Source organism: Siniperca chuatsi, linkage group LG15, assembly GCF_020085105.1.
Source record: "Siniperca chuatsi isolate FFG_IHB_CAS linkage group LG15, ASM2008510v1, whole genome shotgun sequence".
NCBI classification, from domain to species: Eukaryota; Metazoa; Chordata; class Actinopteri; order Centrarchiformes; family Sinipercidae; genus Siniperca; species Siniperca chuatsi.
In genome coordinates, this window is record NC_058056.1 from 25,374,867 (window position 1) to 25,393,957 (window position 19,091).

The following is a 19,091-nucleotide window of genomic DNA, read 5'->3' on the forward strand; positions in this document are numbered from 1 at the left end:
TCACCTTTTTAAGTTGTTTTAAAAAATAGAAACAATGTCAAAAATGTAAAGTTGATGGTTGTTTGTTCACGATTATTTCAGGTTTTAAGTATTTCCTCCTCAATTCAAAGGAAGCATTTTACCTCTGATATGTAAATTTTCCTTTACATTTACAAATATACTGTATGATAGTAAATATACATTATATTACTATACTTGTCTCAGCAATCAGTATTCAAACCCAAGCTGCTGTGTTTTTCATGGATGCAGCATTAAATTGGGTTACACAACATATTTTGTGCATCATTTAATTACAGATTTCCCCCCAAATTCAACCTGACACATGTGGTACGTTTGGGAACTTTTGGAGTTCAATTGGATTTTAAAAAAAGTTCTGCAGGTTATTTAGAAAGATTGTAAAGATGGACCAGAAACTGACCTCCCTTCATTTAACATTAAAACAACTTTTCCAGCATCGATGCTCCAAAATGTGTCTAACCAGTTCAATTTTATTTATATAGCGCCAATTCATAACAGAAGTAATCTCATTGCACTGCTAACATGCTGTTGTCAGGCTAAAACAATCCCGTTTATTCTCATCCAGCTAATTTGGTTCTTTTAAAGCAGTTTAAAGTTATCTTGAATAACAGTGTGCGCTTATTTTGAAATAAAGGCAAAACAAGTAAAGAGTTGAAACCATGGACAGGATTGATGCACTGGGCTCATTTTATATCTGTTCCCTCATTTTGTTTTACATTTCGCTACACAGTGTTTCCACACTTTTGATATTATCATTATCGTTAGATATTACCAGTGAATGTGGTCAGACAACAGGTGATGTTGGTGCATGATAGGTGAGACTTCTCACTGATAATCATAAACCTGCTATGAAAATTAAACTTTACAAAAAATCTCTTAAAAAGCAGCTTATATTGCATTAACAATTTTAAGCAAAGTGAGTTCGGTAATGATTTAATACGTTTTATTGTTCAAATGCCAATTTTTTATTTCAAATTAAATGCCACATGTTCTGGCTCCATTGGTCTTTTAACAGAATATTTTAGCTGAGTTTATGTCTTTGTGTTCAGTTTCTCAAACTACATTTTGATTGGTTCTTTTCTTAATGTACAAACTTTCATTTTGTTGTATATTTGATCATGTGTAAGTATAGGTGACTCTTCATTGTGAAAATTTATTTGTGATAATTACATCAACAGATTGCATGTTATCTTTTAAAATCATTATTAGATCACTTACTTTATACGTCTGAGAAAGTGAGCGATTTGTATTTGAGGTTAGTTCATGATTGTAGTTGAGTTGTTCTTTGATCAGATCAGTTCCTGAGTTCTTTTTAAACATTTAACATTTGAAAACTTGGCTTCTTTTATTGAATGGAGAAAAAAAAAGGATTTGCAGAAAAACATGTTTATATTTCTCAAAATAGGGCGCAACTAAATTAATTTCATTATTGATTTTTCCCAATTAATTGTTTTGTCTATAAAATGTCAGAAAATGACAATTTCTCAGAGCTGAAGGCGACGTCTTCAAATGTCGTTTTGTCCGACCAACAGTCCAAAACCCAAAGATATTTCTTTTACTTTAAAGGAAAACTGAGAAAAACAGCAAATCCTCACATTTGAGAATCTGGAACGAGCAAGTTTTGGGGATTTTTGTTCGAAATATAACAAATGATTAATCGATTGCCAAATTAGTTGCGGATTTAATTTACTGTTGATTGATTAATCAACTAATCATTTCAGCTCAAACACAATGTATTTTGGTATCTATACTTAAACTGGAGTAAAACATTTTAACATACGCAGCCCAACTCATAGTAAACTAAAGATGACTCCCCTCCCTTAGGAGGGGAAGGTTGCCAGTTTGAATCTGCGGTCTGAGTTAATGCAAAGCAGGGAGTTCCTGAAAAAAGGTAAACATTGATCATACACGGATCAGACTTAAATCCTCCAGGGTTTTTATTCCTCTTTAAGACAAAGACAAAACAAGATTCATTTTGCATAACAGTAGTACAGCAGTGGCCGAGGGTACAAAACGCTTTTTAATTTTCAGTGTAAAAATAACTCTACTCATACCTCACACCTGTGCCGTCCTCTCGTAGTGCAAACGCTTCAAATAAAAGTTAGGCACATGATGGATACGATACGATCGCAGTTCAATTACACTTAAGTGCTGATGTAAAACCCCATTCTGTATTCCTTTTTTGTTGTTTGTAGATTCCCAGTTCATAATGTCCAGTAATCGCAGCCTGAAGAGATGATGACAGCTGGAGTTTAAACGGCGGTAAAAGGGCAGTTTGACTTCCTGTTTGTAGCAGTTAGGTTCGATGAAGCTTGATTAAAAAAAAAAGACCTATGGAGTCCTATTTCACTGACAGGATGAGGATTATCTGTGTCAGCTTTTTTTAACTAAGTGCAACTGAGTTTAATACTACGTCAAAAACAAATTACATTGAAAGCTTATGGTCCCAAGCAACGATCACGACATCTCCCTAGGTGATGCTTTTGCTTGTAAATATCTGAGCGAGCGTTTAAGTGGCAACTTGACATCTTTCTACTTTTTAAGGACTTTTTTTTTTTTTTAACTAGCTCAAAATAAAGTAAAAGGTAAAATATTTCCCAGATTTACATATGTTACAAATAAAAAATAAATATAAGCTCTGTTTTTATTCTAGGCATTTTACGATTCATCCAGAAAAATAAAGGTACAAAGAGCGACTGTCATTCTTTCCCAATTAACACAGTGCAGCTTATTTTCAACAAGTGTTGCTCCGCCATCAGGAGGCCAGCACGCCTCTGCGAATGATGTCAGACCCATAGCGCCGGCCGAGAGACGAGTCGCCCCTCAGCTGGTGTGAGTGGCATCGTTTCAAGCAGGGCTCCATCTCGCCGTCGCCTGGTTTGGATTCGGAGGTGTAGCCGTCGTTCTCCGACCCCGTGCGCAGTCTGGTCCTGGGGTACGACGGCTCTGGTGTGTTGGTCAGCGGCCTCAGCAGCTGCTTGCGGTGCTCCACCTCCTCCGGCTCCTTGATCGTCGCCGTCAGCGGCCTCTCGGCCCTCTTCGGGATCCTGAACTTCCCCCAGCCTTTAAGATGTCCGGCCACAGGTCTGTGTGAGCCGTTTGCGGGGGTTTTCCTCAGCCAGCCGTTGGCTTTGGTGGCTGCGGCGGCGTCCGAGGCCACGCTGGATCTGTTGAGTTTAGTGTTGGTCGTCACATCCAGAGAGACGGAGCTTCTTTTGGTCATTCCTTCTTCCGTGAAGTAGTCGTCTGTGTCAGAGTTCCTGATATCGACCAGCCTGATAGACACAGTTTTCTCCAGATGTTTTGTCCCGAACCTGTTCTTCACCTGGCTGGGGAAGCTTTCCGTCACATCACTCCTCCTCTTCCTCCTCCTCTCTTCTTGTTCGTGGTCATTGTCTCGTTTCGGTCTGGCCAGTGTCTCATGCTCGGGCCCCGTGGCCTCCCTCCTCAGGCCTTTCCTGCTCTCAGGTTTGTGCTGCTTGACGGTGACAGTTTCCTGATCGACTTCTGGCTTCTGAAGCTTTGGGAACTGAATCTCCGGGCTGATCTCAGAGTTTTGGATTTTGGCATCGCTTATGGCCTCAGCAGGAGCAGACTCTTTGATTCGGGAGCCTTTACTATCCTTCGTCTCCAGTGGTATGCTCAGATTGTCTTTCTTGTGAGTGTGCGGGGAGTCAGATAAGCCTTTCCTGTCGCTGCTTTTCCTTTTTTCCTGCTTTGAAGACCCTCGTTTGGTTTTCAGTCCAGAGTGGCTCCAGGAGGAACGAGACTGGGAACCCTGAGAGGATAACCAGTCCAGAGAGAAGAGCTTCTCCAAATCCTTCGCTGAAGGATCACCTGCAACAGACAAGTGATACAAATTCAGTACAAAATTAGGGCAATCATTATTATATTATCCTCTACTGACTTTAAGTGGAATCATATGGTGATGATATGAGCTTTTGTTGTATTTCTGTTGTCAAAATTAAGGATTCTGTTCTGGCTGAAATTAAACACTCACAAATTTGATGTTTTTCTTTTTACACATTAAGATTTTAGTCTGATGTAATGCCCAACAGCAGAACACAGTTTTTCCTTTGAACATGATTATTTTGCCATTTTGTGATATTGGAAAATAGCCTTATTATTATTATTATTGTAGTGATTTCAACCAGAATTACCCAGCCATAATCAAAACTGATTAGAGATCAGATCAAAAACGTCAGCTTAAAGAAGGGACAGTTCACCCCAAAATCTAAATACATATTTTTCCTCTTACCTGTAGTTCTATTTATCCATCTAGATTGTTCTGGTGTGAGCTGCAGAGTTTTGGAGATATTGGCCGTAGAGATGTCTGCATTGTTCAACGTCTCTTTACAGAAGTCATGACCTGCTTACTCAAGATAATCCACAGATTTGTTGTGAGCAGTTTCATGTAGGAACTATTTTCTTTCTACCGATAGTTCCTACATGAAAGTGCTCACAAGGTCTGTATTTTTGATTTTGGGGTGAACTGTCCCTTTAAAACTTTTGAATCTAAATCCTTTCAGGGCAAAGATTTGGAACAGCTGACCAGATAACGTGAGATACTTGGAATATTTAACCGTTTTTAAAAACGGCTGTCAAAACATTTTATTCAAAGAAATGGAAAGAGCAGGGATGGGGGAATGGACTTAGTATTTTAGTAAAAATGTACAATTTGTGTCATGAGAAATACTTAATCTGCTATAAATAAATCCACACCTCACATTTCTTGTTTCTGCGTGTCCATGGAAACTGAATTTGTGTCTTTTGTTTTCTTTTGTGTAGGTTGTTTATGACAGAATAAAACTAAACCAAATATATTGTTCGAAAATCAAAGTATTTGCCAGCTTCCTTGTTGACTTTTTGGATGCAGATTTATATAAATGTGATTCTCCTTCGACAGGCTACAGTAAAATATTGCATAATCACTATCTGCCGGCTAGGTTTACAGATTACAACCATGAATGTTGTTTTGTTACTGTCAATTTTTTTAAAAAGCCCATCAGCCAGACAGCAAACATGTACCAGAATCGGTTATTGGGAATTTCCAACTTTGAGTGAGATTCTTAAAGCTGCGTCAATCAATTTTTTTTTAATTTAAAAAAAAAAAAAATGTTTAACCACAAGCAAACAGACACACAGCTCTGATGTATTATTGCCTTATGAAGTAGATTTGATGTGTGCAGCATTAATAAAATAATTTACTGAACAACCTTCATGTCGATTTCAAACTCACGTTGTCTCGTCTTGCTGACTCACCTGTGAGCAGCTCGCGGTCCAGCAGTCGAACCTGGTGTTGGAAGATCTGCTCCTGGACTCTCCACAACGAGCGCTTCATCTTCTCCCTCCGAGTCACCATGTAGGTCAGGTTACGAACCTGAGGAGCAACAGAGGGGGTCTTTAGACAGATACTTTATTTATCCCCAGGGGAAGATCAGCATCTGCCATCACTGGAACGATGGCTCACACTCTACAATCAATACTTTTTTCTGAAAAAAGGAACAAAACTATACTTTCAGTGCTTGAGACTATGAGGTTGCCCCACCAATAGTACACTGGACAAACAAAGATCGATTTGCAACAAGGGATTTATCTTAAGTTCTGAAATTTTGTTGGGTTTAATACATTGGATGCCATGAGATTCTGCTCTTACAGTATAAAGAGTACGGTCTAGACCTGCTTTATAGGAAAAGTGCAATGAGATAACTTCTGATATGAATTGGCGCTATATAAATAAAATTGAACTGAATAGACTGATTCCAGCTTCTCGTGCAGATTTGTTGCTTTTCTCTGTTTTATATCAATATAAAGTGAATATCTTTGAACATATCCTAGTTTAGGTTATACCATAATATTCTGTTCTATTCTACATGTATAATATAGTATATTGTGTATGCATTCATATGTCGACGCATATTATTTATTATAAATACCTATAACTATATTTTATGTACAGTACTTAAACTATAGCTACATGGTTCTACTTCACTTTGACTCTTGACAAGTCACTACACTTCTACAAGTCACTAATATATTTCTATATATATATACTATATATATATATATATATATATATATATATATATATATATATATATATATATAACACACTTTCATGTACATGATCTAAGGCCTGTATGGTCTAAACTACAGATCTGGCCTGTGACACAATTTCATATAGCCCTCCGAATGTTTAGAATTGATTGATTGGCCCACAGTTACCCCCCCCCAGATTTCCCCAGTGTTATATTTTACAGTAGTTATTTAATTTTCTAGCAAGGCTGCAAAATCTGAGTACAAAAACTGTCTTTTCATTTCACATTTAGCAAGCTGCGCCTAACTGCACACTTAATCAACATAAACACTTTAGCTGTGACACTTAGATTCACTACGGCACAAAATGTCCTTTTGTAAACCTCAAGAGCGGTGAACAGTTGATTACTTTTCTGTGGATTTTAATGCGACTGCTTCCCGTCTCATCTGCAGGAGAAAGCTGCCATTCTCCAGTGATGTGATTTCAAGCAGCAATACAATGTTGAGTCTCTCAGCACTCGTTTGTTGTATAGTTAAATAGTTTGAAGTTACTGTAATCTGCACAGCCTTTGCATTTATGTTATTTGAAATTGTTCTTTGTTTCCTACCTCTATCCAAGGAATCTATAAAAGAAGGAAGGGTCATTACATCATAGTGACAGCATTTGAATTTTGCATTGGTGCCACTTCTATTGAAGTTAATGGGGCGGGCATGATAAGTCCCACTATAACCCATCATACCGGTGTTGTTTCGCCTTTGACTGAAAAATGCTTCCATAAAAATACATTTTTTAAAAATAAAAAACACATTACAAGACGTTGACTGATGTTTTTTATCTAAATGTGCGTGTTCATTTTCCTTGTTATTGGTCTCCAGGAGATCATGGCTCTGTCAAACAGCTGCATATAGCTCAACTCAAGCCCCTGTTTGGTCCAAGATAGCTACATCATGATACCTGACCAAACAGGGCAGGACCGACCTATTATCGCTGACCACACGGCATTTATGACCAGATCAATTTATTATTGGCTCTGATTACAACTGGCTGGACTCAATGACATGGCCTGTCAGAGTTAGGTAAATATCCTTAAGCCAAACTAGGACGTGACATGTTACAATGCCTTGCAGTTTGCTTCTTCCCCCCCCCCCGTCATCTAGAATATAACATTTGCGATCACTCACCAACACCGCCGCTCCCTGACTGAAAAAATAAAGCACATTCTTCAAACGCTGTCTGTTTCTTTTACACCTTCACGAGGAAATATTTCTTACTAACGTTAATGGTTTCATCTCCAAGAACATACATGAATGTAGGCGGTCTCAACAGGGATACTGCTGGCTAACGTTAGCTAAACAAAGTGCAAATGCTTACTTAGTTCACTGATGAACAAAGTAACAAGTACCGGTAAATCCAGATTTAAAGAGGCATTTAAAATTTGGCGATTAGCGCCACCTCCTGACAATAATAGGAAACATTTGAGAGAGCTGAAAATTATTAAATTCTCTCGACTTCGGTGAGGAAAAGCTCCAGTTTTCACACTTGGCACAATGTGCGTTCACGGGCTACACAGTGACATAATGAACCTTCCTTCTTTTATAGTTTCCTTGCCTCTATCCTGCTGTAATATGTGAATTTCCCCTCTTGGGATCAATAAATCTTATCTACAAACAAGCAAACCCTGCACTCAGAATTTATGAACATTTATTTAAACTATTTCTTTTGCCAACAGGAAGTCATTCCCTTCTCTTGAGGTTTTCCTTGTTGTCTCTGCTGCTCTCTGGGCCTCCTGTGAACCTTGGTGCAGGTGAAGTAGAAACCTACCCTCTCCAGGTCCTGTCGGAGGTGTGTGAAGAGCTGCAGGCGTCGCAGCAGCACCTCCTGCTCGCGGCGTGCCAGGCTCTCCTCCTCGTCCTTCTTGGGCGTGAGGAGCGGCTGGTTGAAGTTGGCTTTGCGTTTCAGTTTCCAGTACTGGTAGAGGAAGTCCACCACCTCAGGCGGCAGCTTCAGGTGACTGGCCACCTCCTCCACCTCCACAAACTGGTAGAAGTCTTCCTCCATCGCCTGCAGCTTCAGCTTGCGGAGGTTGACTCTCTTCTCCTGCTGGCGGCTGCTGAGCCCTTCTAGATCGCTGGGCGCTCTGTTGATGAGCTGAGGAGCCACATAGGATGACAAAGAGGAGGAGGTGGCATTTTCCTCCACTCTCACCCTGCCTCTCCTCTTGCACTTCTTGTCTCTGGCGCTCTCCTTCTCCTCCTCGCCTCCCGAGTCTCGGTCCCTGGACTCTGTGCCCTCGAGCCCGGAGTGTTTGGGGCAGTAGGACTTGAACTTGACCTCGTCGTCCTCGGTGAGGATGGTGTTCATTTCAAGGCTGGCATGGAGGCCGCACGTCACGTGGAAGGCAGTCCGGCAGTTTTTCGCTGAGCACTACAGCAGCAAACACAACAGTGTTAGACCTTTAAACTTTCAAAACACACAGTATCATATGACTTATAACAAACTTTTTCAAAAAGGAAATGGAGGAGCTTCTCCATTTTTTTTATTATTTTCCAGGAGAATAAATTAAAAAAATCTTTATTTAAAACTATGTTTTATTTAAGCAAAGTATTGTATGGCTGTTTCGGTTAAGATAACCACATTTGCACTAAATATGTTGAATGAAAAAAATGTATTTGGACAAAAACATGTTAATACTCAGGAAAGTTAAGTACTAATTAGAATCATTTTGGTATCTGTAATTAAAATTATTGATATAGTTTTGGCACTGCTGTCTCATTAATCCACATTTATCTCAGTTCTTGTTTCTAAATTCACTTAATCCTCAACTTCCAATGACTACAAATGATTAACAGAGGATGTTTGTACAAGATGTTCCAGCTGGTAAAAATGGCAGCAGCTGAATCAGGAGTCTTGTTTTACAACTACAACACATGTAGACTTGCTGGTAACATACCTGTACTGTATTTTAACCCAAAAATGTTGTTAATACACATTATCATAATTTCCTACTTGCATTACATCTGATTACTAGCTCTGTAGTTGGAGCCAAACTGGACAATCTGGAGGTGGTTGTGGAGGGGAGGACGAGTAAGAAGCTGGATGTTATCCTGGTGAAGACAAGGAGCACGTTCAGCCACAGACTCAGCCCTCCTCGGCACACCACAAAGCGCCTTTTCCAGGCCTTTGTGCCAGTAGCCATTAGGCTCCACAACCGAGGCTTGACCCCCACATGAAAACTTTAAGACCTGCACTGTCTGTTACCTAATTTGGACCTTAAACTACTGAATCCTGCATGTACTCTGGCGCACTTTGCACATGGACTCAGTTTCATTCATTCATATATTCACTCATATTTGTATAAGTACATTATACCTAATAGACTATTTATTGATAGACTGTACACATATCTATTTATATTTATTGACAGACTGTACATATGTCCACTCATTCGCTCACTCAGAGATCCAGTGCAGATATCTAGGGCCAGCTGCTGTTTTACTTAATTTTTATTCTTATTATCTTGGTTTGGTTCTGTACTCTTACTCTGTACCTCTCCTGTGTTTCATTGTCATTGCTGTTGCTGCTATGACACCTGAATTTCCCTCCAGGGATCAATAAAGGTTTATCTTATCTGATTACACAGTAGAATTAACTGGTAACAATAATAATAATAATTATTATTATAATAAGTAAGACGTTGGTGGTTTTACTTTTATGTTTTTACTCTCAGACATAAGAAAAATTAAAACAATGTTTAATGAAAAATATAACCAACTTCAAATAGAGAAACATTTCCGATTGTGTGCTGACTGATCAGCTGCCTCCTCACTCCAACCTGCTGAGCTGTGAAATCATTATAAATTTCTTTTCCCACATTTGTTTGGGTGTGAAAAGCAGAGGAAACGCTCTGCAGCACTAACAAACACATCACTCTCCACCACACTGAGGAAATCTCAGCAAAACGCTGGGTCACATTTTGCTTTTCACGTCTCATTAGACATCTTTGTGTTTCTGCGCTGTGGAAGTGATATGTGAGCGGTGACTCTACCTGTATACACGCTCCGGTCTTCTCTTTGCACAGGCAGCAGATCAGAGCCCATCTGTTGCTGGGAATTTGGGACACGTTGGTGATCGGCTCCATCTTCTCTGGATTCCCGATGCTCACCTGCACAGCAACAACATAGAATGGGTCACGTGTTGTTCACATGTCAGCGCAGGTGGTGTTCAGAAATGCAAATACATCAACACATGCTGAGTGAAATCCCCACCATGTGTGCAGACATTTTCTGATGCTCCAGTAGGAATAAAACCAACTGTGCTGTGATGTTTTCACTAATTTCACAACAGCTGCCAGTGTTTCATGGTGTTTGGTCCAATAAATAACAAAAACATGACAACTGAATTAATTCAAGCTACTTATTTTATCATGTCTTCTGTTTTTTGATTCATTAAGTCATATATAACTTTAAATTATTTGTTTACAATCGGAAAACAAGCAAAAATTCTCTGATATGAGCATTTATATGAAACCGTGATGGTAACTTCTTTGAAAATGTTAAAGTAGATATTGTCAATTTGTAAACATGATTGTTGGCTTTTCATTCACAGTGATGGATCACCTTTTCTAACAGCAATGTCAGTTGTTTAATAATTTGAAAATAATTCAAATCAAGGCCAGTGTCAGTAATAACACTTCAGAGATTCCTATCAGGCTGGAATTTTTCCTTTAACATTATTTCCATGTGTTGACATACAAAGTTCAATTTGCTCTTTGCTAATTGTTTTAGATTCACAGTACTGGAATACTGCATCAAAAACCCAAAGAGTGATATGTATCTAAAAATGTAAAAGAGTACATTAATTAATTGGTATAACACACACACAAATAACAAAGACTGTAAACAGGTAGATTTTTCACCTCTGGAATCCACAAGGCACAGCTGACGTGGACCCACTTGGTTCCACTTCGGGTCGGCTTCATGGCTCCACCCTTCTTGGGACACAACTGGCACTTTGGCAGGATGCCGAGGGCGCAGATCCGGCACAGCCAGCTGCCCTTTGGGACTTTCTGGATGCCGTAACACGCCTGGTGAGAAATGCAAACAGACAGAGGGCTGCTCAGCTTCCAGACAGAAAGCAGAAATGAATACAGCAGCAACAAATGGAGACACGGAGAAAGTGTGTGTGTGTGTGTGTGTTTGTCAGATGAAACCACAGCAACAGCTGAACTGAAATATAAGACGAGTCATTTTTCTTTTTACCAAAGCGAAACATCTTTAGACGGCCAAATTAAATCTCTAAGTGCTTAGCGCTACAAAGTTAACACGGTTTGGTTAAAAACGGTGTGTTTGCTGTGTTAAATGAGCAGCATTTCATAATAGATTTCACTTTGACTATTATTCATCTTCACATCTTAGCTGTGATTTTTTCTTTTTTTAAAAAAACAAAATCCCCATAATTCTTTTCAGAGGAAACACCATCACAATCACAATTGAAATTTCAATTTAGGTCCAATCATTTGGTTTACATTTAGGATATTCAGCTGAAAGTCTTATATAAAAGTAATTAAAATGAGACAGACAGTAGAAGTAAAGTTAAACTCAAAGTAATAACACTAGAAAGTGTACAAAGCTCAATTAATCAACAGTGGAACAAAGAATATTGAATAAACTTCACACAGAACAAAAAGCGTTTTGGAAGACATCATTGGTCTCTGTATTCAGAGATTTAACTCTATAATCACACAGTAACCATTTAAGAAAAGTATTTTTTCTGAATATTTTAAAGTTAAGAATTGTATTCCATCAATAGTTTTTTCTCTCATGTAAAGTGAGTTAAATGACCTCTGACCTGGTGAACGCAGATGTTGCACTTGTCGCAGAAAACCATCTCGTTGTTGTCCTCCCCGTCGGGCGACTGGCAAACGTCACACACCACGTCCTCGTCGTATTCGATGCCCAGCCCCTCCTCCGTCTCCATGGCGTGCGTCATGTTTTCGTGGCAGCAGCGCTCAAACTCCTCCATCACCCGCTCCATGGTGATCTCGTCCAACGGCGGCACAGCTGGAAAAGTGGAGTGGAGTAAAGGTTTCCTGATTTGTTTGTCACAAAGTTAAGTAACCAGAGAAACTTTGGCAATGATCAACCTCCTCCAGAAAAGTCCGGTTTTACAATCTCAATAAAAGTATCAAATGCTACTCTGTTGTGGCTTGAGGATATCATATAACCATTCGGCTTTTAAAACCTGTTAAATTTAACTAAAAGGTCATGGTGATCAAATTGAACATGCTAATTTCTCTCGGCTTAAACGGCTGACATTTTGGAGATAAACCTGTAATTAAGCATATGGTCACTGTTGGGTAAAGTAGGCTTAACTATGAAGTTTACTCTGTTAGTCATCTGACCAAAGACACAACACAGAACTGTAGACAACAATGCGTATCTAAACAAAGATGTGGTCGAAGCAACACAAGCAGCCTAAAATAAATCAGGACAAAAACAATAGCAGTCTCTACTCAAAACCAAAACCTGATATAAACAGAAATTCCAGCTTGAGGAGAAGACAGAGTGAAGCTGAGAGGGTGTTAAGGACAGGCACGGTAAACAACTTTTTTTCTGACTGTAGCTAAATTCCCTGATTTGTGCTTCAAGCTTCACAGTCATATCAACAAATCCCCCTCAGATCCAGTAAAACAGTAAACTTACACCACTGTGAAGAGCTACAAATGTGTTGGAATAACACTAAAATTCAGACTTTAAAAAACAAACTTGATTATTGCAATTAAGTCCTTCAACCGACACTCTTAGCAATTCATTTTGTGTCATGCCCAGAAAAACTCCAGCGACTACTGATGGGGAGAAATGGCTGCTGTGGAAATTAACACAAGCTGGCTGGCTTAGTGTAGAGTAAGACTGTTCTTTAATGAACCACGCTGCTGAAGTTTGACATCAAAATCCCAAATCCGTTCCGTGTCTGCAGCTTGACCTCTGACCTCTCGAAAGAAGAATTTAAATACATTTTAACATCAGATTACAAAGAAACATCTTTCTTACAGGGCAAAAAACATTTTCACCCTGGACCTCTCAGCAGTGACCTCTCAGTTAATTCAACACTTTCATAAAAATAGAATCCAATTTCTGAATGATACCAACAAAAGCCTTTGCCAAATCAACCTCAGTCCAAACATCTGTTCTGTGACTCACCCATCTCTGCAAACTCCTCGTTGGTGATCTGCAGCCAGGCTACGTCTACCTCGTTCAGGTCGTAGCGGCACATCCCCTCCGCCAGCGTCCGGATGTCCACATAGCCCAGTGCCTCTGTGCCCGACGTCCGGATCAACTTCTTTGGCCTGACGAACATGACATCCTTTCCTTTCTCTGCCAACACCCTGCACAGCACAGTCAGGAGACATTTCAGTTTACTGTGATGCATTTACAGTGCGGTACTCCATCCATTCATTTTCTAAACACTCTTATCCTGTGAGCAAATAGGTGGAACATTTTTGCAGTCTCTTCAACGTGTCCCTTCACGTTGGGGTGCAGGGTGCAGTGCTGAAGTCAGGATGTTTTCCCAACATCTGGTGCAAAGGGCTCGTTTTCCCCCCCATTTATAAGAGTGGGGACAAATCAGACCCTGGTAACTACCGTGGCATCTGTGTCAGTTTGTCAATTGACAGATATTCGCTTGTTTTATTGACCTCAAGAAGGCTTTCGACTCTATTTGGCATGAAGGGCTCTATTACAGACTTCTACATTCTGGTTAAATCAATGTATTTGGAAAATAGATGTGCTGTAAAAATTGGAGACAAACAAACTGAATTCTTCACCCAGAGAAGAAGTGTTCGTCAGGGCTGCAATTTAAGCCCGACTTAATTAATGTGAATATAAATGTGCTTGCTGTACAGTTGGATCAGTGTGCTGCTCCTGGCCTCTCTCTCCTAGATAGAGAGGTGAAGTCTCTGTTTTACGCTGATGACCTTGTTCTACTGTCACCTAATGAACAAGGACTACAGCAACAGCTGTAGCCCGACACACACTGACCAGTCTCACAACAGCACTGCTTTCCAAACACCAATCAGAGGAAACCAAATTATAACGCAATGTAAAGAAACCTATTTGGAACATTGGAAAGAAGAAACTAAAAGCCCAATTGAATTGATTTGATTAGACATATGTAAGTATATGGCTGTTACATTTTCGAACAAGTGGCTTTGTTGTTTCAAAGCGGTCTTTCTTTTGTCCTACCTGGCGACAGGCTGTGGGATGGACTGGGGGCTGACGGGAACCTGGACGCCCTTCTCCCACTCCTGCCTCCACGGGTCGGCGAGGACGTAGTAGTCCTCAGGGTTCAGCTGGTACGAGTCATGCACCTTCATGGCGGTGATCAGGTCCGTCCTGAAAACCTGCAGCAGTTGCATGAAAACAAGAGTCAGTACACTTTACTGCAAGCGCTGTTGCGACTGTGTTTTTAGTACGGCTCTACCTGGAGAGGGGAATTCTCCAGAAGAATATTTGGTTGCGTTGTTCATCAAATTCAAATTATCCTACAACACCATCATGTTTATGAGTTTAGGCAGACGTACCTCAGAGGGTTTCTGCCCGGTCCCCCTCCTGGGCTGTGATGAATGTTGGGACCAGCAGGTAGAATTACCTGGAGGAGAAACACCACACAGTGTTAAGGGTCTCAGCATTTCTTCTTTGTCTGTCTCTGCTGCTGCTCTAATGAACCTCACATCTCAAAAACGTATTGATTTCCCCCACAGGGGAAACTTTGAGAAATGCATGTGCGGCTCATTTGGATAGTCAAAATGGTGCAACTGGCATTTTCAGTTTTCAATTTCATTTCTTTACGATTCACTCATTTGACTTTGGGCTTATTATAAAATTACTGACAGTAGCAGCAGTCATTTGGCATTTACGCTCACCTGTGTGTGACCAAAGCCTTCATTTTCACTACATGTGGGACCTCAAAATCCTGAAGCATCGTTTTGTTAATGCATTTAACTGTTCGCCTAACAAAACCCTGAATCAGACCTTGGCTAAAAGCAATTTCCAGTAAGAGCTTAGGGTTTGTTTTTATACCAGATGGCACATCAGATAGACTGGATGATAAGTAAATCCAAACAATTACAGGGACCCATCTACACATTTATTTGGTTTTCTGTAACAATGTATCCCAACATTTTATACAATGTGGTAAAACCCCACCCATTTGACATTTTGTGGAGGATGAAAGAAACGCTACGAAGTGTTTCTCAAATTGTTGACCGAGGTCACATTTCAGCCTGTCTGCCTGACCTGCCAGGATGTCTTTAAAGGTCCAAATGCACCTCCTGTCCCTACTCTGTCTCCTGTTTCTCAGACCGTGGGCCTTCTTTTTCTTTTCGTTAATCCTTCTCCATCTGCCACCCTTCTTTCTTTTTCTTGGTTTCCTTCCTGTACATGAAGTATACATTTACTGACACTGACAGTAACAAGATGGGAGATACATTTTCAGGAAAAGACAACTACTCTTACAAAGCCAAAATGTAATGGCTACAAACAGCCCCGGCTGACAATCAGATGTGACTTTTCCAGATGAAAACAACAAAAATTGAAAGATACTGAATCATTATCTTTATGTAATGATTTACTTTTAGCCTAGATTTTGTAGTATTTAAGGATAAAAGTTAGCATTTCCTCTGGTCTGCTGACCTTATACTGCTGCTTTGCACTTTCACTTGTGAAATTGAGGAAGATGGCAGGATTGTACTGGCCTCAATGAGGTCTATATTTGGACTTTGTATGAATGAGTCAGCAGAGACAAAAGTTTGCTTACTTCCATTGTCGGAGTCATCACTGCTGCTGGGGTGCCTGCTTCTCTTCATCGTCGTCTGTCTGCGGAGCTCCGGTGTAGGGACACTTCACAAACCAGACAGGAGGTTAAGTTACAGAAGGGATCGATGACAAGCTACACGATATACAGCTGTGATAAAGAAAAACATTTGGGAATAAGATAAGAAGTCTGACTCAAAAACTGACACAGACATGATGTTATGGCACAATATTAGGATTGCAAATTGAGTCTAATTAATCCCTGGCACACGCAATGAGCGAGTTAACACAGCACCGACTTTAACAGACACAGGAATGACGCACAATTAGACCACACAAAGTTAGTTTCCACCATAAATAAAAGCAAACTCATGACATACACATGTAGAGGATACCATCAGGATACTATCCCTGTCTCTACCATGTCTCTCAATATTTATAATAGCTCTACTCTACTAAAATATCACTTCTTGGACACAGACATGTAGATATCAGAGCAAAACAGTGGGGCACCTGTTTCCTTGCTGATCTGAGAGCACACCAAACCTGTAGGGATGTGCACACACACACACACCACAGTCACAGCGATGACAACAAGCAGTAGCAACCACATGCAACACAGACAGGAAGCAGCACCTTGCAGTGCTATGAGTTCAGCCTGCGGCGTGCAAAAACACCAGCAAGGACTCTTAAAACTCCCGACAGGTGGAAATATCTCAGGGTCTGCTGCCAGCGTGCACAAGGGTCAAGGTGCTTACTTGGCTGGCTAGGCTAACATCAGGCTAGCCACGGTTTGTGTGACGCCCCTTCGTCCAGCAAAACAGGCACCGTAAAGTATCAGCTAACTAACTAGCGGCTAACTTTAGCTAGCAAACAAAAACAGCTGGTCTGTAGTGTCACCCCCGGCAGCATGGTAACACATGCAAGGCAATAATGTGTTTTAAGTATATGGTCACAATTTGCTTTAAAGCAGACCACACAGCGTTGCATTTTTATTTTTTATTTTTAAAATCAGACTGCAAATTCTAGTTGGCTAACGTTAGCCAGATAGCTAATCTCCCTCTCCCGTTATGCAACATGCGGGCCCACCCACACCCGGCACCTCAAGTGGAAATGTTTATGATGAGAATGCTCCGCTACGTACGTTAGCTTAAAATAAGCCATTTTGCAAAACTGGTCCACCAGAAACCGGTTCATATCAGAGGGATTTACACTAGATATGCATGTTTTTCAACAGGCGTAGCAACCTTAGTCTGCACGTTAAATTTAGCTGACGTTGGTGGTTAGCAACATCGGCTAGCTCGTTAGCTGGAAGCTACACGTACAGTACTTGGCGTTTAGCATTAGCCAATGCTGCTAACATAACTTTGGCTTCTACGGTGCCCCCTTATTATTAAACTCCACAGTCCCAGCCAGCCATCTGTCAAAGGTCGGGGATCGATAATTGATTCAAACAAACTACCTGAAATCGACGTGAACACGTCGCATCAAAACGGTTAATTAACGCGAGAATGTTGTTGTGCTAGCCAGCAGTGAACAGTGGGGCAAATTTACCAGCGATCCACTGGCTGAGGTTAATCTTTGGCGCCATTTTAAATGACGATGTCGCGTTTTCCTAGCGGACTGCTAGTGCGACCATACTAGATATATAAATAAACTCATTCAAATAGCCCGTTAAAAACATTCTGGCAGATATGCACATTAATTAAATCCGTGTAGAGTTAAAAATAAATTGGACAGTACATACAGAGCACGGCAGGTCGATGCAAGCCGGTGTTTGAGTTTGATGTGAAGCGTAGTTTTTAGCCGTGAGTTCCGCTTGACCCGCATTCCACATACACAAACACAGAGCGGCGGTGGCGGCGGCGGCCGGGGAGGAGGTTACCCAGCCCGGACTGTAGCTCCGCGTGTGCGCCGCTGGAGGGCAGCAGAAACCACCCCCCTGAACAGGTCCCGGATAATCCCAACAGATCCTAAGATTAATGCAGGAAAAAATGTTTCCTCACTATGTTTCCAGTGTTACAAAACAAACCTACGTTGCCCGGTTGCCAGTTTAAGTGTCAACAAACATAATGTGAACATAATTCTTTCCTCAGGCTGCATGACTCAGCGTCCCATTGACTGACAGGCACTCCTTTTTTGGCAGCTTTATCTGTTAAAGGGACAGACCACCAACAACACATTTTTAAAAAGGGAAATGCAGTGTAGTTAGGAAATGATACAAGACAGAATAGGCACATTTTCGTCCAATAAAAGTGTCCTACAACCCACTAAAATCTGCACCCAAGAAACTCAACAATATTTATGATATTAATGTTTTCCAAATATGTACTTTTATAGGGTTCAAAGAGGTCTTCGTCTTCTGAAACATCTCACAAGATCAATTTTCATCTATCATCTATTCCCTCTACCTGTACATACATTGTCATTATTTTATGTCATTTGTATGATTTTTTGTAAAAAAAAAAAAAAAAAAAAAAAAGATCCTTACCATTAACTGTTTACTTTTGGCATTGTGTATATTTTGGATTTGCACCTTACCCGTTAATCAGTTTATATTTATGACACTTACCGTTAACCTGTTTACATTTTTGGCATTGTGTACATTTGGTTTTTGCACCTTATTGATAATCTTTTGTTGTTTGTTTCCCCTTAAGAAGCTATAAGGTAAGAAAATTCAACCCAAGACTCATCAAATATTCTACTGACAGGGCTGCATACTGTTTTTTTTAGTAATATTGGTACTTGGCGATACTTACAAACAAATCATCCTATTATACTCAAATTCAAAATTAATTGTTTTTGGTTTTGTTAGCATTAAACATACCTACTCAGGTTAAGTTTAGGGTTATATGAAGAGGGGTAATGACTGTAATTCCTTTTGTATATACTTAAAAATTAAATAAGAAGAAAATGAAATGACAGGATTGGCTGGAAATGGCCATTACCGTTATGTCAAAGGGGCAGAAAAATAAAAATTTTAAAAGTTCTTTAGCAAACCAATGTTTAATTTTAGTGTCATTTCAGCAGTTATGTGACATGAAAAACTGCAATGGTGGAATGTAACTAAGTACATCTACTCAAGTACTGTACTTAAGTACAAATTCAAGGTTCTTGTACTTTACTTGAGTATTTCCATTTTATGCAACTTTATACTTCTACTTCACTGCCGTTCAGCGGCAAATGTACTTTTTACTCCTCTACATTTGTCTTTAGTTACTTTTCAG

At 40.1% G+C, this 19,091-nt stretch overlaps 1 protein-coding gene across 12 annotated transcripts; it reads right to left on the reverse strand.

Moving 5' to 3' along the window:
* Positions 1 to 1,931: 1,931 nt before the first annotated feature.
* Positions 1,932 to 18,925, reverse strand: jade1 (jade family PHD finger 1). Of its 12 annotated transcripts, none has more exons than XM_044165649.1 (13): positions 17,327 to 17,367; positions 16,378 to 16,410; positions 15,869 to 15,951; positions 15,349 to 15,486; positions 14,634 to 14,701; positions 14,296 to 14,453; positions 13,255 to 13,439; positions 11,903 to 12,114; positions 10,971 to 11,138; positions 10,101 to 10,217; positions 7,877 to 8,479; positions 5,281 to 5,398; positions 1,932 to 3,855 (listed from the first exon to the last, which is right to left on the reverse strand). In XM_044165649.1, exons 1-13 carry the CDS (start codon positions 17,350 to 17,352, stop codon positions 2,774 to 2,776), a joined length of 2,991 nt encoding a protein of 996 aa, XP_044021584.1. In that variant the 5' UTR covers positions 17,353 to 17,367; the 3' UTR covers positions 1,932 to 2,773. The 12 variants fall into 12 exon arrangements, with proteins under 12 accessions (XP_044021584.1, XP_044021582.1, XP_044021583.1 ...); XM_044165647.1 differs by lacking the exon at positions 17,327 to 17,367 and adding an exon at positions 17,009 to 17,293; XM_044165648.1 differs by lacking the exons at positions 16,378 to 16,410; positions 17,327 to 17,367 and adding an exon at positions 17,612 to 18,925.
* Between the last annotated feature and the right edge of the window lie 166 nt (positions 18,926 to 19,091).